Source organism: Camelus dromedarius, chromosome 4 (genome assembly GCF_036321535.1).
Source record: "Camelus dromedarius isolate mCamDro1 chromosome 4, mCamDro1.pat, whole genome shotgun sequence".
Classification (NCBI taxonomy): Eukaryota; Metazoa; Chordata; class Mammalia; order Artiodactyla; family Camelidae; genus Camelus; species Camelus dromedarius.
The window spans coordinates 64,947,827-64,966,835 of record NC_087439.1 but is presented as its reverse complement, the minus strand read 5'-3'; the positions used below and the strand labels follow the sequence as shown (position 1 = coordinate 64,966,835).

The 19,009-nt window shown below is 37.4% G+C and overlaps 1 protein-coding gene across 13 annotated transcripts in view; it reads left to right on the top strand.

The window, feature by feature from the left end:
• UNC80 (unc-80 homolog, NALCN channel complex subunit) overlaps positions 1–18,228 on the top strand; it is a 190,501-nt gene extending 172,273 nt beyond the window's left edge. For 6 of the 13 annotated variants that reach the window (XM_064485013.1, XM_031451865.2, XM_031451862.2 and 3 more), the window contains 6 exons: positions 2,263–2,401; positions 4,929–4,985; positions 11,563–11,644; positions 12,603–12,714; positions 13,339–13,538; positions 14,318–18,227. In XM_064485013.1, the coding sequence (XP_064341083.1) occupies positions 2,263–2,401; positions 4,929–4,985; positions 11,563–11,644; positions 12,603–12,714; positions 13,339–13,538; positions 14,318–14,590 (863 nt within the window). In that variant the 3' untranslated portion in view covers positions 14,591–18,227. Of the gene's footprint in view, positions 1–2,262; positions 2,402–4,928; positions 4,986–11,562; positions 11,645–12,602; positions 12,715–13,338; positions 13,539–14,317 lie in introns of all 13 variants that reach the window. The other 7 variants (XM_064485009.1, XM_064485007.1, XM_064485012.1 and 4 more) reach the window with 3 other exon arrangements.
• Positions 18,229–19,009: the final 781 nt, after the last annotated feature.

Here is a 19,009-nt window from a genome sequence, read left to right as displayed (position 1 = left end):
CTCAGAGCTTCTCCATATGAAATAACAACAAAAAGCCCCACTCTGAACTAAATTAAATAGAGTTGAGGTTAGAATTTTAATTAACTAGGATGAATGAAAGTATTTTAACACCCTACTGCAGTTGGATGTGTAGGAGAGGGAAAGAAATAACTGCTTTGTCAAAATGCACATCAGTTATATTTCCGGATTTAGCTTCAGAACTAAGTAGATAACAAAGTGATAATCATATTGTTCTGCACCTGACTTACAGACACACTTGTTTCTAAATCACCCTGGTCATTGCTCTTGGAAATAATCCTAAAATTGTAATTTGGAAAATCTTGAAAAATCTTGACCAAAAGAAAAACAAAATGAGAGAGACAAGGATCAGCAGTTAGAATATTTATTAAGTCCTCGTAATAATCTAGAACTTAAAGTAATATCCATTTTCCTTTAATGCTTCAAGTAATCTCTCCTAGCAATTTTTTTAAATGATGACAAATGATAACAACCTCTCTTTAATAGAGCTAAATATATTTTGCAGGTAACTTTATAAATACGTAGATGACCTAGCCAGTAGAAAGAGCTAGGGAAGAAAAGTGCAGAAGAAATAAACAGAGATATCATTGACCAAATGCCAACACACACACATGCACACACACACTGACACATGCAAGTTTTTGCTCTTATCTCTGCTCTCAGACATTACAACCGTCCCAATGAACGAAAGGTTGCTAACACATGGTGTGGTGTGATTGTGATGTGGGTGTGTATTCATTTACTAGGTGGGGTATGAAAGCTAGAAGGTTGACATCTTTGAATTAAACAATCTTCCTATTCAGTCGTCAAACCTGTATCAAGACCTAGCAGGAACAAGAAAGTATGAGAAAGATATGTTCTGTGCTCTCTAAAATCTTCGATATAGTCCTGCAGAGGAGATGACGGACATTTATGATAAAGAACACTTAACAAAAGAATGAATGGAAGGCAACACACAATTAATCACCAAACAAACATTGAAGGAGTAAGTGTTCAGTGATATACGAGTTTGAACAGAGTGAAAAAAATTAGTGGAATCCCAGAAAGTTCTCAGTAGGAATAGCTCAATCTACCTGACCGTGTTTTCATGTTTTTTAAGGCACATCTGGTTATTCTCTTCTCTATGAACACACCTAAAAAGAAAATACCATTCTATACCAAGAATCAACTTCCAGCCAGTCATTATATAGCAAATTAAAATGTTTAGCACTTTTTCTCTTCACCTGTTTGGTTTGAAATAAATTTCACTCGAAATAGGACTACTTGGAGATATTTAAATAAATGCTGTCAGATGACCTTATATGGTAACGTTTCACCAAAACTCTAATGTTAATCAGAATATGTTTCCTGTTCAGTAAGAAACAATACTAGCTCACTTAGAATGAGGTCACTTCATCATAAATATTGTACTAATGTTAATTTTCATATGCATTTGGATACATTCATTTCTGCTTCTATGAAGAAAACAAGACTGCATGCATCAAACTTTAACTTTAGGTTAAAATAAGCATTTGTTAACGAATTTATAGGTTTTTAAATATTTTTCCAAAAAATGCTTGAAATAATCTTTCCCTCAGCAGTCTAAAAATCATTAATAAAATGTACTGAATGTAGTGTTTGAATGTCAAACAAACATGCTTGACTTGTTTAATAACAAAGTCCCTTATTGGACTACTGCTGGAAGGTTTAAAAGTGTATAGTCCAGCTTTTCTGAAATCTTTAATTTGCAGATGCCCCTTGACTTCTACAAATAACCTACTTGTAGTAATGGACAAGGAGTTTACATTTATTTCATGAAGGCTGTTCAAGGGTGGGAGATGTGTAGATGTGAAGAATTATCCTTCATCCCTTTGTTTACAGATTAAAAACTAAGCCCCCAAAGGTCTTTTTTTTTTTTTCCAAGATGGAGTTACAGTCATGAAGATTTATTGAGGCTGTTTCCCTCACCCAAATGATGTAACTGGTCACTTTAACTCGAAGTTCTGTTCATATTCTCAAAATGACAATGTTCATTAACTCTGGCTCAGCTGTCAAATTCTCCATTTTTGTACAAATAGTGAAGATGTTTCTTCAGACCCCAGAGGTCTTAGTTTTGAATCTGTACAAAGTGATAAATGATAATTTAGCTTTAGAGACTGCCCTAAGATTGTATTTAAGCCAAGGACGGAACCCAAGCACAAAGTTGGTTTGGGTTTTCTGATCCACGTCATAGTTGGGTAACGCTCCCTTCTCTGGCCCTTTCAGATGACTCTGTCAGCATGCCCAGTGTGGTAAGTGAACAGGAAGCTTACCTCCTGAGCGCCATTGGAAGGAGACGGTTCTCCAGCCACGTCTCCAGCATGTCTGCACCTCAGGCTGAGGTGGGCATGTTACCCAGCCAAAGGTAAAGAGCCCCGGGTATGTTATACTCTGTACTTGAGGGCAAAGGCAGAAATTCTGAGAATTCACTCCTGTTATTCTAAAAAGCTAAAAAGAAGCAAACAATGTTTTGAAGTAGACCATTCAAGCGATTTTTCAACCAGGGTTCCACAGGCAACAATTTGCAGAGAGTTTTCTAAGCCAGGCCAGTAGAAGGGATCTCAGTTTCTGATCCTAGCATTATTTCTCTTCAGAATTTTTCTATAAATATATATAGGATCTTTGTTCATGGTCTTCTTTCAAATGATATTCTTGAATTTCAGATACATCATCAGCTAAGCTAATAATTAGTGTCTCGCAAGTGTATAAGACTTGCTTGATATATTTGGTAAAGTTTAGACCTCTGGTATGTGATCAGTATTTAGTGGTCAGTAGTGATACTGAACCAAGCAGAAAAGGACCTATGCCACTATGTCTGACCTTGGGCAATCATTTAACAAGAGCCCACAGTTTTCTCCTCTGTGAAATGAGAAGATTAGCTAAAGTTGGTCTTCAAGGTAACTTCTCAATCTATAGTTCTATGATTCCATAACTAAATCCTTTAAGACATTTTCTTTGATGTTCTCTGCCCTCTCAGAATATTGATTAAAAACTTTATATACATATAGTTTGCCATATATATGGTAGTATAGAAAATGGTCTGACATAAGAGAATTAACACATTGTAAATCAACTATACTTTAATAAAAATTTTTTCTTTTCCAGAGTCAATAAAATTTTTACTTCAGGAACTGAATTATTTCAAAGAATATGGCCTTTTTTACTTTTATTACCTATAGAACCATTGTGTTATAATTTACACATGGAAAATAATAACGATCAGAGCACATTCTAATGTTCAGATAAAATTAATTTACATGCAGAAATAATTACCTTGTACCCAAATCCTTTAGCAAATCATTCCTGACCTGCATGGATGAAATAAAATTTGTGAAATAAAGCCAAACTTTGGAGAATATTTTTAAAAGGGGGAGATTATAAAAGATTAATAAGTAAATTACATGCTTATACAGAAAGCAGTATTTATGTACTATTTAGTTATTACAAAAATTGATAATATATAAGGGTAACTATCATTGTAAGAAATTGTTTTACCCACCATTTGATAATTTTTATCTTTGAAAAGGAAGTCTTATAAATAAAATATATGAACAAAATCAGGGCCAAACTATAAAATGTCCAAAAAATATGTAAAATCATACAAGCAGTTAACATTGGCAACTAGTGATTTTTTTAGTGATTTATTTTTAATTGCTAGTAATGTGTAAACTTCTCTCAAGAATGAATAAAAACTATCTAGCCATCTACTTGAAAGTTTTATTTAAATTAGAGAATTTTAGGAATTTTAAATGGAGGATCTTTTTGTTATTTACCTAAAACAACTTGGCCATCAATTCCCCTTGTCCATATCCTTTCAGAGGTTATCTCATTTCTGGGGAGAAAATTTGTTCTATTATGGATATACTAGAAACCCAGAAAAATAATATAGGTGACCCCTTTGGGCTTAAGTCATACTTTGGAAGGCTAGCGAAGATAATGATGTCTATGTGTGTAGGGAAAGCCTCCTGAGGACAGACGCTATTTTTACAGTAAACAGGTGAACCACAATTCTTTGGGGGCAGGCACTCCAGTTTTCTGAATAGTTTAATTCCATCCAATTTAGCAACTATTTATTGAGTGCCTTGTAGGTACTTTGCTCAATGCTGGGCACTGAGGGAAAGAGAAAAAGTGTGACATTTTCTGTTCACAAATCCCCAAATCAGCAGCATCCAAATATATCAATAAACTATTTAATTATTCTCTCACCAACCTGATAGGCTTTTTTTCTTTTGGCATTTACAATTCAGTCACTAGAGGATGGAGTGAGGAGGTAAATGCGAGTTCTGGGTGAATTTCCCAGGGTTATCTTCCTTCCATTCGTGTACTTGCATTTTCATTGCAAAATTAGCAAGTGAAGTTGGGTTCTTTCTTTGCTTTTCTTAATGGCATCTGTTCCAAGAGTTGGGTTGTAGCAGTTCATGGTAAGTGGTTTCTGTGTGATAATGTCACAATACACCAGAAAGAAGCAGGATCCTGGTCAGTGAAGCGTCATGTCCATGAAATAGGTGAAAATCATCACCACCCAACCAAATAGTTACCAGAGGAATGACAGTTTCGTCTTCTCCAGATTCATTCTGCGATGCGTTTCAGAGCTCATGTGTCCATTCAGAGCTCATTTTAAGTCCCAACTCTTGACCAATAAATAGATCACTCCACTGAGAGTCGTGTCCCCCCAGAGTCACTCCTCCCCCATTGCCTTGAGTCCTATGTCTTGACAGACCCAGCACAAGGTGAAATGGTTGACTGTCTCCTTTTCCTTCCTTGTTCTGTTAAATTGATTTTTTTTTTTTTTTTGGCTCTTGGAAGCAGAAAATCGCATGCCTTTTTTCTTTTTCTTTTATTTGTTTGCATTTTCTTTCCCTAAATGCTTCATCTCCCTACCCCTCCTGCAGTGAACCTAATGTCCTCGATGACTCCCAGGGCCTGGCCGCCGAGGGCAGCCTCTCTAGGTACAGTGTCAACGCTACCTGTCTATTGGTGTCTGTGCTGAGGAACTAGCTGTTCCCTGTCTCCTCTGTCTCTCTGTCTCTCTGTCTCCTCTCGTCCCGTCGCAATAACGATTTTCATTCCTTGCCCTTTGTTGCTCATGAACACACGACCCTGGAAGTCAAAGGTGTAGCCTCCTTCATTTTCAGCTTCAGAGCTCAATCAAAAATGGCCTAAAAAGCTTACTTTAAAAAAAAAAAATCCCTGGAGTTCTTTTAGGGCTTATCCCATGGACCATCTAAAGAGTTTAACATGCCAAATGTTAAATTTATCCCATCTAATCATTTCCCCCCCAATATCCCTTGATATTCCTTAAGAAATGTTCTTTCAGAAGCCTTTTAATACAACTCTCCATCATCGGGAAGCCCCTTACTAATTCCAGACAGGCCTTTTAGCTAATTGCATGGATGGTAAGAAAACAAATAGTGATGCTGTAATAAGTGTTGATACAATTTATGTCATCCCCTCTCTAATGCATGCTTTGTGGCAGGCTATCGTAGTAGCCTGTTCAAACGACACTTGTATAAAGAATGCCTGTCCCAGTTCAAAGAGGACTCCCAAATTTGCCATGAAATATCAGACACAAACCTTTCTTGTTAAGAGAAGCCTTATGCTGCAAACAATATAATGGTTTGGCTTCTGGCTTAAGGCTTCAGAAAGGGGGACTGCACCTTTAACACTCAGATAAACCACGTCAAACATTCCTAATCTTGTGCTGTTGATTCACACCTCTCAACTAATCCTCATTAGGGGCAATGCTTCTTGTTCATTCTAAGAGTGCCTTTGTTCCATCTCAAGAGAAAACATTCCCTTTCAGGTTTGCATTATAGAGTGAGTGCCATACACCCATGTTTATTGCTCTATCACAAAGATGAGGAAATGTTGAGAGGCCGCTCCTGTGAAAGGCTGTCCTTTGTTTTCTTTGCATCTCGTTCAGATTTCACATTTTCTTCTGCCATTGAAAATGGGAAACTTATTCCATCATCAGGTGTATCTTTTTTTTTTTCACTGGCCTCATAATTCATGACATTCATTTGTGTTTGCGAGCCCTTGCCATGACAGACCAGTCTCTTACTGGTGGTAAATGTGGAAGTGCCGTAGAGTGAAGGCTTTAGTACCATTACTGAGGGTTTTGGGGACAGAAGTACAAAACAGTCCTCTAGATGTTTTCCCTTCATTGTTCGTAGTATTTGAAGAGCTTTGAACCAAGTTTAGCACTGTGACCACTGGCTTTAAGGCATGCATTTGTTTAAAGTTTAATATTAACATACGAAACAGGAGAAGCTGGATCAGAAAGATAATTTCAATGTCCTACTGAGGGTAGAAACTATTAAATCAGACTTTCATTTGGCCAGCTCTTCTAATTAGGCCATGTTCTACTCTTGCTGAGTAAATACCAGTCTGGGGTTGGTGGGAGAAGGAAGGAGTTTGTGTTGATTTTTATAAATTCTCCCAGGGACTTGGCCTTCTCTGGCAGGCTTAGGGTTCAGATGACTCTGATCTGGAGTTATCTAAGCCAATTCAGTCTGCCCTGGGTCCAGTGTCAATGGGAATAAACCCAAAATTCTTGCTGTATTACAGTAGTTCAGAGCCAAACCTGTAGGTTTTATCTGCAGTTGAACTAGTCATTCCTGTGAGGGCTTTGATGACTGTTTTAAATCAACTGTTGTTGGTTTGTTGTTCCTGTAACTGGGGTGTTTCAGTTCTGGGTGTCAGTCACCCAGATTCAGTTATGGTCATTAAGAAACCAGAAGGTGAGGTGTTTACTTTGGATTCTAAATAATTCTAGTAATGCAGAGGCATTCCACCGGCCAGTAGCACATCCACCTTTGCCATACACTGCAAATCATATCTCTTGAACTCCATCATGTCACCAAGTTCTCTTTGGAGGAGAGGAACTTTTGGCATTTACTAAGAGGTGGGTTTATAAAATAGGCTATATACTTTTTATATTTGGTTTCTGGGCTTTCTTCTTTGGGGCATGAAACTTCTTTATGCTGCAGGCTCTTAAAATCCTCAAGAAAGCAGTAAGGCATGAACCATGTAAGTTACATTTAGCACACACCCGAGTACTCAGGACCTCAAATCCATCCAAAGGAGTCGTAAGGAAAATCTGGCACCAAAGCTTAAAGAATATCAGGAAGCATGCCTAATGGAAAGTAATAAACTTGACTCCTCCAGCCAACCCCATATTTTGATAAACTTTCTGAGAATTTGCTTTTGAAAAAGCACTTGTTTTAGGCAAAGTGGGCAAGTTGGTCTGAGGGCTAAAAAAAGAAAGGAAAAAACTAGGATAATCGGATAATCTGATGAATAGATGGAAATTAACACAATTCTTGCAGACCTTTAGAAAATTTCTTCCAGGATTTTTTTTAACCTGTGCTAACTGGTTTCTTATAAACATTCATGACAAGGAATATAAGCTTGTTGGAAGCACTATGCTATGGAGAAAAGATTCTTTCTTTTGGAAATTAATAAATTACAATAATGTTCCATGGAAGAATTCTCTGCTTTGAGATTGTTGCCCTTAGAAGTACAGAAACTCATTGTAAATGTTCCCTCCCAGTGCCCGCCCCCAAATACACACACTAGGGACCATATTTTCTCTCCAGAAGAATATAGACACAGAAAGTTATCCAAGCACATAAGCCTGGAAGTTTATACTTGAGGATTAAATTTTCTTTGGACATGTTAGGACATTTTGAAAGGAAGGAATTGACAATCAACTCTAACCTTAAAAAGAAGAGAGTGATTACAATGTTATTTGATTCTGCAAGGGTAATTTTAATCACCTGGCAAATAAAAATGTGGCTCAAGTTTGAACAAGACATGCAGTCTGGGTAAGACAAAATAAAAATAACCTGTCCATCTCATGATCATCCAAATTTTCCAAGTATGAAAACTTGGCAAGTACTCTAAAGTACAAGAGAAAAGTTAAAGCAAGCTTTTTGTGTAGCTGAGAATTAATAGTTAAGAAAACGTGTGTTGTGATACAGGATAAGGATATTCTGCCCATGCTGTCAGTTCTTCCAGGAGAGCAAAGATCCAGATTATCCCCACCCCCGCCAGCTTTTAAATCTGATTCCAGCCTCTAATATCAAAATTCCGTGGCATTTGAAAGATACATTTTCTTCGTTGTTGTGGAGGCTAAGTAAATTTTAAACAGTAATCTTCTACTGGGAAAGGGAAGAGTAGGATTTTGTCTGTTTATATCCCTATATCCCTCTTCTCTATAAATGCTTTATGGCTCCTTTAGTGCTGGCTTCATGCACTCCCAGCACAAGGCCATCCCTCAGGGAAAGTGGCTCTGCTCGTGGTCTGGCACTACACCTCGAGATTCTCTAACTATATTAAAATTGAAACTAAAACTACAGATAAAAGCAATGAAAATACAAATTCATTTTCTGTGTGCTAGTCTCACCCAGTGCTTCTACTCATAATTTTTATTTATGAAATCTATTTCTAGATTGAAATCTTTTTTTTTTTTGGTAATTGAAATGAATGATACAAATTTTTATTGCGTTACTGAATGGCCCTTTGTTCCCCTATCCTATAAGAAATACCATTAAACATATATTCCATCAGGAGATACATACGTATTTATACTCTACAAAACAGGCCTTCATGCTGAAGTAAGGGAAAAGAGGTAATTTGTGCCAGAATTGTCTTCTAAAGTTGTCTAAGTTTCTCTAGCTTATCAATGACTTCCTTGTATTTTGAGATAGGTGTTTTTGGTTTTTGCATACAGTTGAGTCACAGTGGTTCTGCCAAGACGCAAGTACATTTACTTCCCTAAAATCTAGATCATTTGCCATAGTAATGTTGTTCAGTGATGTAAAAATACAAAGGATGATTTTAGCTTCAATTCAGAAAGTTGTATTGCTTTTATACTTATTGTATACTCTTTTATTTGGCAAAACAGTGGAAATCAGTCATTTCTCATCCCCAAGATTAAATTTTTAGGAAATCAGTTTTTCTGAGAGGTGCTTAGGGCAAGCACCATGGTCTTCTGGTTGGTGTTAGTATTGCACACCTGATGGTCACACATCACAAATCCTACACGTGATGGAAATATTACATGACATGGGGAGAAGCTAAATTGAAATCACTTTTTATACGCAACTCCAGTTTAATACAGACCTGAGAAAAAGAAACACGTTCTGTGTGTTACTTCCATTTTTAATTTCTCTGTTTTTTATTAACATGTCTTCTGCACACAGTAAAGCTAGACTTTGATGTTCCAAATATAAGCAAGTTAGCATCACATTTTTAGGGAGAATATAATATATTAGCTGGACTGTATTTCCAAGGACATGTTCTAGAATTTCATCGCTGATATGTGCATTCCATTGGTGAAATGCTATATCACTTACATAGAACAGATAATTACTAAGGCTGTAAACTTGATCCATTTCTTAGAGATAAGCCTCTCTATCCATAGAGAAAATTTTGATGCTTATGATCCTCCCTTGGAATAATCATCGTGAAATTACCATTATGTTTTGACATTTAACTCCCTGAGTGACGTGTATTTCTTTTCGTTTCTTGCACCATTTTTTTTCCTCACAATCTCTGATTACTGAATAAAAATGAGACAAATGGACTGCCTCTATTTCATTTTCTCTGCCCAATTATTCTTAAGACATTTTATTGCCTACTTCCTTCTAGTGTTCTAGAAGCAGTAAACTCATTACAAAGTAAAACAAGGAAGCATGCTATATTACATCACTCTTCATGTTCAAACCATTTTACATCAACTAACTTCTTTTCTCTACCTTAATGGGAGGTAGGTGGTAAGTATTAACCTCCCTTTACAGCCAAGGGAACTGAGGTAACACTTAGATGTCAATGAAGAATCTGTTCTAGTGAAAGCTTTGCTAAGTATTTGGGAGAAACTTGTTTCTACTTTTGTGCATATGATAATTGAACATCTTTCCAATTTAAGACACATGTTAAAATGTATAATTAATAAGGAGATGTCATTTCAAACATGCCAGCAACTTAGTTTGGATTGCTTATCAGAATTTATTGCATTGTTCCTTTGGGATATTTTTCCGTCTTCATAGAAAAGTCGTATATGGAACAAGGTCATATATGTATAAAAATAATGAACATCGATTTTTTTGAACTTGATATTCAGGAGGACAAGAAAGTGTAAAAACATCTGTTTTTGAGACTCTGTCTGGAATTTTGTATCGTGCATCCCAAATGGTGTAATACATTATGGTATAATTCCATCTTTATTTCAGAAAAACTGTGATGAACTCCATTTGGGAATCATTCATTTTCTTCTAGTGGAAATAGAAGTAAGACTTTTAAAACTAAAAAAAATGACAGATGTGGTTGTGCCAGCCATGGCGATGATAGACTAGTTGTTAATACAACAGGGGAACCATTTGATTGTCTTGCCACCAATTTCTCTCCCTACAACTGCAGGGAGACTGTATTTAGGTAGCTCTTTTTTCTAAAAATGGCAATGAATGAATACAGTCTTTCCTTTTCATGGACAGTTGCTGACTCTGCATTCCTCTGTGGAATGTTTTACTGTAAAAACTATTTGTAGATGACTCTCCTTTTGCAAAGGCAAAGCAGAAAATAATTACCCATTAACCAAATAATCACATTGGCATCATCCACAGGATTACAGTGTTCTCTGGGGCACAATACATTTCCTTTTTTCACCTCCACTCCCATTATAAATACCTGTTACACATGCATGCAGAATGAAAAAGGATCATGGGGCCCATGACCGTGTTTTCAGCTTCACCCAACACTAAAATAGGGACCACTGCCCGTAGTCATTTTTGCATATAAAAGACACACATACACAGTAAATTTGGGGGGAGCAGGTTGTTGCTTTTATAAATTACGTACTATGTTTGGGTGCAGCAATTCGATATTAATTAATTAAACTTCTAAGTTGTAATGATAGCTTAATTACTTTGCCAGCCTTTTAAGTCTAAAATCACTCTCCCATGACATTTAATTGTCTACCCGTGTGACTATTCATGTACTCAGTAGTCACAGAGACTTCCGGCTGCAAACATGTGTTGAATGTGACCCTTCACCCAAATGGATTCTGTGTCTGATGTGTTTGATATTCGTCCATCTTATTTTCATTTAAATTGAAATTTTAAAAGAGGTGTTCCCATCCATGTGATAGAGTTGTTCGTGTTTGTTCGTCACCACCTTTTCCCTTACCCTCGGGAAAAAAAAATTGAGATTAGAACATGAAGTCTTAAGCCTTTTTGGTGGCTTCCAATCCAGGGGTGTGATCAAATTGATGTTTTGCTGAATAGTAGATCCAGCATCAGTCATTGAAAACAGAATCTCAATTTTGGCAGCTTGGGGCTACAAAGCCTCGTCCTTCCTCCCAAACCTTTGAAAAGTCCCATCCCAGGGATTCTTTCTCAACCTTCCTTCAAAGATTATGGCATCTTTGAAGTGACTGTTGGACATACGTGGTTTTGGCTAACGCCCACCAGAGGAAGGTCTTCTGTACTCCCTCCTGGGGACACTAACACTGTTGATGCTTGGCAGGGTGGCAAGTGTACAGAGTGAACCTGGCCAGCAGAACCTCCTCATTCAGCAGCCGCTGGGGAGAAAGAGGGGCCTGAGGCAGGTAAGCCGACCCTGCAAGGGCAGGAGAGTCCTCTTAGGAAATGGAAGCTGTATTCAATTTTGAATTCAGATGTATATTAAGGCTATAATTTGCCTTCTCCCCACCTGAAATAAGCAGGACAGAACAACTTTAAAACATGGTAAGTGCTTAGGTAAGCTGAGAGTTTGGGGCTTCTATTTTAGCTCTGAAGTTTCTTATTAACCAAGCTGATTGCTTAGTAGAATAAATGAGCCTATGCTTTTATTTGCCCCCTATCCGGAAACCTTTGCCAGCCAAACCACTGACTGTGCAAGATTTGTTATAAAGTTGATTTAAAGTCTATTTCTGCATAGAGGCAGAGGTACAGTTATCCCTTCCAGAAGCAGAGACACAGTCATCCTTTCTTCCTCATTTCAAGATTAATGATTCAATTTCAAAGATCACCTGTACAAATTTCCTTGGGTGCGATTCCTTTACATTACTGTCTAAATAAAAATCTAAATGAGGCCTTGCATTGCTGCTTTGATGGGAGTGTCCCAACACTGATTTGGAGACCAGACATTTTCCCAGCATCTGAGTTTTTTTTTCATCAGCCTCCCCCTGAGAGTTAGCTTAAGCTCAGTGACAGCTTTTAGATGAGCAAAGGCTGATTGCTAAGCAAGAATTACTAGTTTTGTATCCTAAAATTCACTGAAATTCTCACATTGACTGTTTTAAATTATGGTTAATGTTCTTAGGATATATAAAGGAGTAATAATCAGAAGACAGGATTGGTTAAAGGGGATGCCAAATACGTACTTGCATTTAGATGTGCAGAAAGAAGTTTATTTCATTAGCGATCAATGTGAGGAACAACCATAGGACTCTACAGAAACCCACAAAGAAAGGGACAAACCACAGGCAGAATCCTCTGAGCTCAGCTTTTCCTCCCAGGTAGTTGGATTGTTCGCGCTACCCTTCTTCTGTCTCTTCTCTTTAGCTAAGACGTCCTCTACTGTCACGTCAGAAGACTCAAACTGAACCCAGAAACCGCCACGGGGCTCGGCTGTCCACCACTCGCAGGAGCATTCAACCTAAAACGAAGCCATCTGGTGAGGCCTCCTGTGTCCCTTCTGACGCACCATTGACACGCTGACATGCCACACAGCCGAGACTGAGCTCATGCAAATAAGCACAACTTTGGAGAGCCACTAGGAAAAGGGAAGAAGTTTCCCAGGAAACTGGAGTGCCTTTATTTTTCTCACCTTCCCCAACCCCATCCCTCCCCTCCTGAACCTAGGAAAATGGAAAGCGCAAATGCTATGAAATTTGAATGTAAGGGTTGTGTTTTCCTTACCCAGGCCAGGAACTAGGATTGTCATATGTCTCACTGAAGAAAGAGGAACGATGAAGAGTAGGGACTTTTAAATGCTGTTGGCAGTCATTCTGAGCGATGACCAAGTTCACTTAATGCTCTTTGCCAATCTTGTTTTTATGTAAAAACTACTTAGGTGAAAAGGCTATTTATGTAAAAATGATTTTTCTACCCAAGTCGTACTGTTTGTAAGAAGGTAAAATCAAAACATGTACATAATAGTCAAATATGCTCTCATTTATTGATAAACTAGCAATGTCTTTACTAAGAAGAGTCAGGAGACACTGATGAAAGCTAATTAAGCACCAACAACATACTTCCCCCCACTATTCCTATTTACTGCTTTATTTCTGACCTACAGCGGATCAGAAACGATCTGTGACCTTCACTGAGGCTCAGCCGGAGCCAGCAGGTGCCCCAGCAGACACACTTCCTGCTACAGTCCAGCCACAGGGCTGCAGCCCAGCCCCGTCCAGGAAACCAGAAGGGATGGACAAACCGGTCCTCACGTCTTCCCCCACCACTGTCATCGCTGATCTTCACAGCCTGTCTCCCAAACAGGTGAGGGCGCTAGAGAAACAGGCATGCCTTGCTCCCGGCGCACCTTTGTCTGGAAACCAGTAGGGTATGCATATGTATCCCATATAAATTAAGTCTGAGTTTGTAAAGCTTTGTTAGCCAGACAGACCCTGGAAAAAGAAAATCTATATAAAGTACATGGCCAAGACTACATCTACTTAAGAAGGAATGAGAGAAGTCTTCATGCTCTTTGTTATGAAAAACCGGAGGAAACATTTCATAGCTAAAATAACCATTGAAAACTAATATATAATACATAGTTGAAAGACAGTTCAATTGAAAAAAATGTTATCAATTTAGATGAAGCCTTTAAACATAGAGCCTTCTGTATCCTGTGAGAGGAACGTTTGGTTCTTTTTCCTTATGGTTTTAATATTTTTCTTGTTTTGATTTTTTTTTCTGCTATTGATTTTTAGAAATAAGTTCCTATAGGCCCCACATTCTTCTCGTGGTATTTAAAGAAAGCTAAGGGACAATATGCTGTATACATTTATAAAATCTTTAATGGTTAAAAAGCATTGTAATACCATTATCTCATTTGTATACTCACAGTCTACAAGGTAAGCGGGGCAAAAACTGATGCTCATGCTACAGGTTAGAAAACTGAGGCTTAGAAAGTTGGAAGGGCCAATATAAGATCTCATATATAACAGAGGCTAAAACTGGGTCCAGCCTTGTGATTCCTTGTCTAGTTACAGCTAGACAACAACACTGATGCTACTCCCTGTCTTTCCATGCTGTTACAATCCTTTCAATCTCAGGGTGAGACCCTCCCAGCTGAAGAAGGAGAAAAGAAGGAGGACACAGAAGTACAAGGTGCTGCAGCGCACAGCCCCCTCTCTACTCAACTCTCAGACCCTGATGACTTCACAGGCCTTGAGACATCCATCCTCCTTCAGCACGGAGACACTGTCCTTCACATCAGTGAGGAAAATGGCATGGAGAACCCCCTGCTGGCCAGCCAGTTCCCTTTTGCACCCACTGGGCTGGGGCTGGGGGAGACTGATGTAGACCTAGATGAGTCTCACGTTTAACTCTGCACCTTTTAAGAGTTGAAGGTGTAGACAGGATGTGCAAGGGCTCATGTGGCTAAAAGTTGAAAAACCTTTGCTTGGAAAAGATGAAAACACAGCACTTTACACCCAGTGGGTAGCACAGATCCCAGTAGATTTTGCTGCCAGTGTGCATATTGTTTCATAAACATCTTTAAAAATCAATGGCTAAGATGGTCTGGTTGTGTGAAGACTATAAAAACCAGGGAGGAATAAAGGGAAAGAGCCATTTCACTGCACATTGTTTATGATTCAAGAAGCCTTGAGCAGTTAAAAATATATACTATTACAGAGCTGCTTACTTAGAAATATTAACGGATAATGTCTTTTAAAAGGAGAATGCAATTTTTGAGGTTACATTATACATCTCATGCAAATGTTTATTTTTATAATTTCAAGAATATTAAATCAGGTGGCTATACAAGTAGAAATTTACATAAAAATAATAAGGAAATATTAGTTTGGGGAAACTAAATAGTAAGTAAGCTTGCAGCCATTTTTGTTTTGATCAACAATGCAGCTATTTAGAAAAAGAAAAAAATACTATTTTTAGAGCTGTGGACTTTTCAATATTTATTTTTTAATTGTTATTTTCATTGCATATTGTAAATCAAAATGCTCATACCATATAAGATAATTCCATTTCATAATTAGTCACAGTAGAGAATATTCTAGAAATTATCAGACATAATTCTGAATTAAGAAGAACCTAAACAGCCTATACTATGACAAAAATTAAATGTAAATATAATAGCTAGAAAGAGATGGCATTCCTCCTTCTAGCCCTGACTACATCAATGCCAAGACTGGGAGATATTGGGAACTGTGACTACGTTCCCTCACTGCATCCTGTGCCTGCCCTTGAGGGCGTATTTTCAGATATTAAGGTTAGTGTTACTAGAATTGGTTCGATAAAATAACTTTTTCTTAGTGTTAAGAATATTCATATGATCCTTTAGTCATCAAAGTTTATGAGGAGAAAATACAAAGTGAGCAATTTCTTTATAGACACAGTCAGCTTGTTTATTTTACTTTAACTTGAAGTTCAATTACTTCAAGAAAAGTATGAAACTTAGAAGGTTTGTGAGGCCATATCTAGTGTTATTGATCCTATAGTGGGGCTTGGCCTCATACAGTTCAAAATTAAATTTCAAAACTTTAACAGTTTATATTCGAAACCTGTTACATAACTTCTAAGCATACAAAAACGCATACACATACCAAAATTGGAATGGTGGTGGTGGTGTGTGTGGTTTCTAGTCCTCAAGTTGAAGTTCAGACATTGATTACATTGCAGTGAATTTAAAACCTATACATTTAAACTCTGACTACATTGGCTATGAAATGTATATGTACATATAAAGGAGACCTATTAAACCCACCCAAATCACAAAGGAAAATGATTTTTCTGTTAGAATTGCTTATTAAGTAGGCCTTGTTTTTACTGTGATCTACACGTTCAAATATAAGTTGAGGTTTTGGTCTCATTCACTGATAGAATGAAAGTTATCTCTGTGTTAAAGATTAAAGGACAAAACTAAAAATTTCAAATCTAAAACTTCAGAAAATAGAGGTGGTAAATGACCTCTTCTATGTTTCACAATATTTTCAGGACATTTACACTTAATGCTGAATTAATTCTCAAGTGCAAAAATACACATATATGAGTGGTTTTGTGATTTTTTTCTAAGCTATATATTTCGCCTGTTAAAAATTATGCTGCTCCATTAGTGCTTAGAGGCCTTATGTTTGGTAATTACCAGTGTCTGGGCTATATGAGTCTCTATATATGTGTGTGCTTTGTTCCAGTTTCTTGATTCTTGATTCAGATTCTCTGTGTATAGTCGTATCAAATATTTTAAAATAAAAGGGTCGAAGAAGATTGTTAAATATCCAATCAGAATCCTATATACCTTTCTATGTGTTTTAAAAGTATTGGGCTGTTTTGAACGTGACTATGCTGGCCCATTTGCCTTTTAGCCTGACTCCTTCACTCTAGTGTTATGTAATTCTGTTGGAAACTTTTTCAATAAGCTAATAAGTAATGTTGTACCTTGCAAAAAAGCCTCCACTCTGACAAACAGGGCCTTATAGAGTGGAAATGTTTTCATACTGGGACTGTGGAGATTTTGCAGATGTGTGCATCTGTTCCATTTAAGGTGCCCTTAAATGTGTTGAATGTAATGTGTTAAATGTTTATGTGTAATTGATAAAATACATGTATGTGCATAAGATTGTTACAAGATGTATTCTCAGGAATACTGTTACCTGGAGTTTGAAGGAATAATTATTAAAAAAAAAAAAGTCGGGGAAGATTAGAAAAAGTTCAAGATAAGTTACAATTTTTTGTAATTCAAATATTATTGCATAGATAACTGAAAGTTAATTATCACATATGATAAATACAGTACTGGTAATACTAGATCATTTCTTAAGCTATGATATTTAATAATATTTATCTTGTTCAGAGGAAAATTAAAACAGACACTCACTTCCCATATATAAAAAATTGAGCTCCACCAAGAGGCTGCTTCTTCTGAAATTAACTTTTGAGAGATCTTAGAATAAGCGTGTATATCCATGATAGTGGGTGGAGATTTATGCTACTCAGATCCAATTCAAGCAGTTCAAATTCTGGATACAGTACTTTATATAGCAAAACATTTTACTTTCATTTTTCAGTATTTGCTGCTTTCTATAATTCTATTAGATTAATTATGGTTTTTTTTTTCCCCAAAAAGGACACTGAGTTATTGAGTGCATTGCGACAAGGCACTGAGAACTATAGTGTCAAAAGGCATAAATGGGCTTAGCAATGCTGGGGGAAAAAAATCTGTGGAGTTTAGGGGTCTGGCTGGGAGTAGCTGGTTTGCTATTTCAAGCCTCCAAGCTTACCTTAGGCAGGATATCTCCTTCCTTCTTTAGTAGCTGTCCCTTTAGTCAGTTAAAAACATTCTCACTCTGCTGTCTGGCTCCGAGAGTATCTGAGACAGGAAAAGAGTGTATACAGGGACCTACAGGGAAGAAAGGGTCATAAACAGAATGACAGTCCAAAACAGAAATTAAATACCCTTCCTCAAATTGAACAGGAGACTTGAATAGTCTCCGGAATTTGCTGCTATCACACTGAGTCATGCCCCGTGACCTCACACTTCCAATTCCATGGCCTTGTCTTGGCAGTGAATAGAAAGTCCCACCTCCTCATTTATTTTAGTGGGTCTCAACTGCAGCATTTCAGAAACAACGTTTGGTTTGACACTCAGGAGAATAAAAACAACTTTAGGGCAGAATGTGTTTGGAAAAACTTAAGACAAATTTACTTATGTTGTTTTAGGATCTTTTAGGATTACAGATCAATGTACCTCCATATTTTTCAATAGTCACTGTGACTGCAGGATGAAAATCCTTTATTAGCCATTTTATAGGTTAAAAACAAAAGATTGACTACACAGCCAACTTCCCTCAGATGACTATGAAGTTTGTTATGAATACTGAATGACCAAAGAGCATGGAAAAAATGCATATGAATAAATACTGAAACGTTTATGAAAGATATTTATGAAAGATTAGACTTCTGTGTTTGAATATGCACATATAATAAAATAAATCTAAAAACATTAAGATGCCTGATTGACTTTCAGTTCTCATTTTTCTTCACAGGGAATAGTTTTCACTCATTCAGGAACATGTTCATTTTAGATCCTTGGGGTCTGCTCTTGTTTTGGGTCCTTGGATCATGCCTTGATATCTGTCCACAACCTTCATAGTCTGGCGTGAGGTTACCCTTTAGTTGGACACCCCCAATTCCTCCCTCCAACCCCAGATGAGCTCCATTCTACTCATGCTCTCCACACCTAACTTGGAAAATAAAGTAGAATGGGCCTATTGGGAGACAAGTACCCCAGTTTGACTTCTCCGCTCAGGTTATGACCTACTGGAATTGTTACTGGGAAAAGGAAAATAAGAATTACCTCGGTTCTTAGTCACCCAAATAAAAAGAATTTTTGATGAGAGACAGAAAGTGTGATATAAGGAAGATTTTTATTAGTGAAGTAAAAAAATAGTAAAAGATAGTACACTCCCGAGAATTGGGAGCTGGCCAATCCCAGAGAGGAAAAATGGCACTGTTCCTTTGTTTTTCCTGTTTTTATATCCTGGTTTCGTGATTGATTGATTGATTGATTGACAACTCAGGTTCCCTGCGCTCTAGAATGCCCATCCCCTTTTGGGCAGGTTCATTGGGTCAAGTTATACCAGGGCCCCCTCTCATACGCAGCTGCATCACTTTGATTTTAACTGGCTTCTTTTACTGGCCCTCATTTAGAGAAAGTAAAAAATTTCTGGAGTCCCTTTTCCTGAATGCGGACACACTGCCATTTTCTGGGTTGTTCCTTTCCCCCT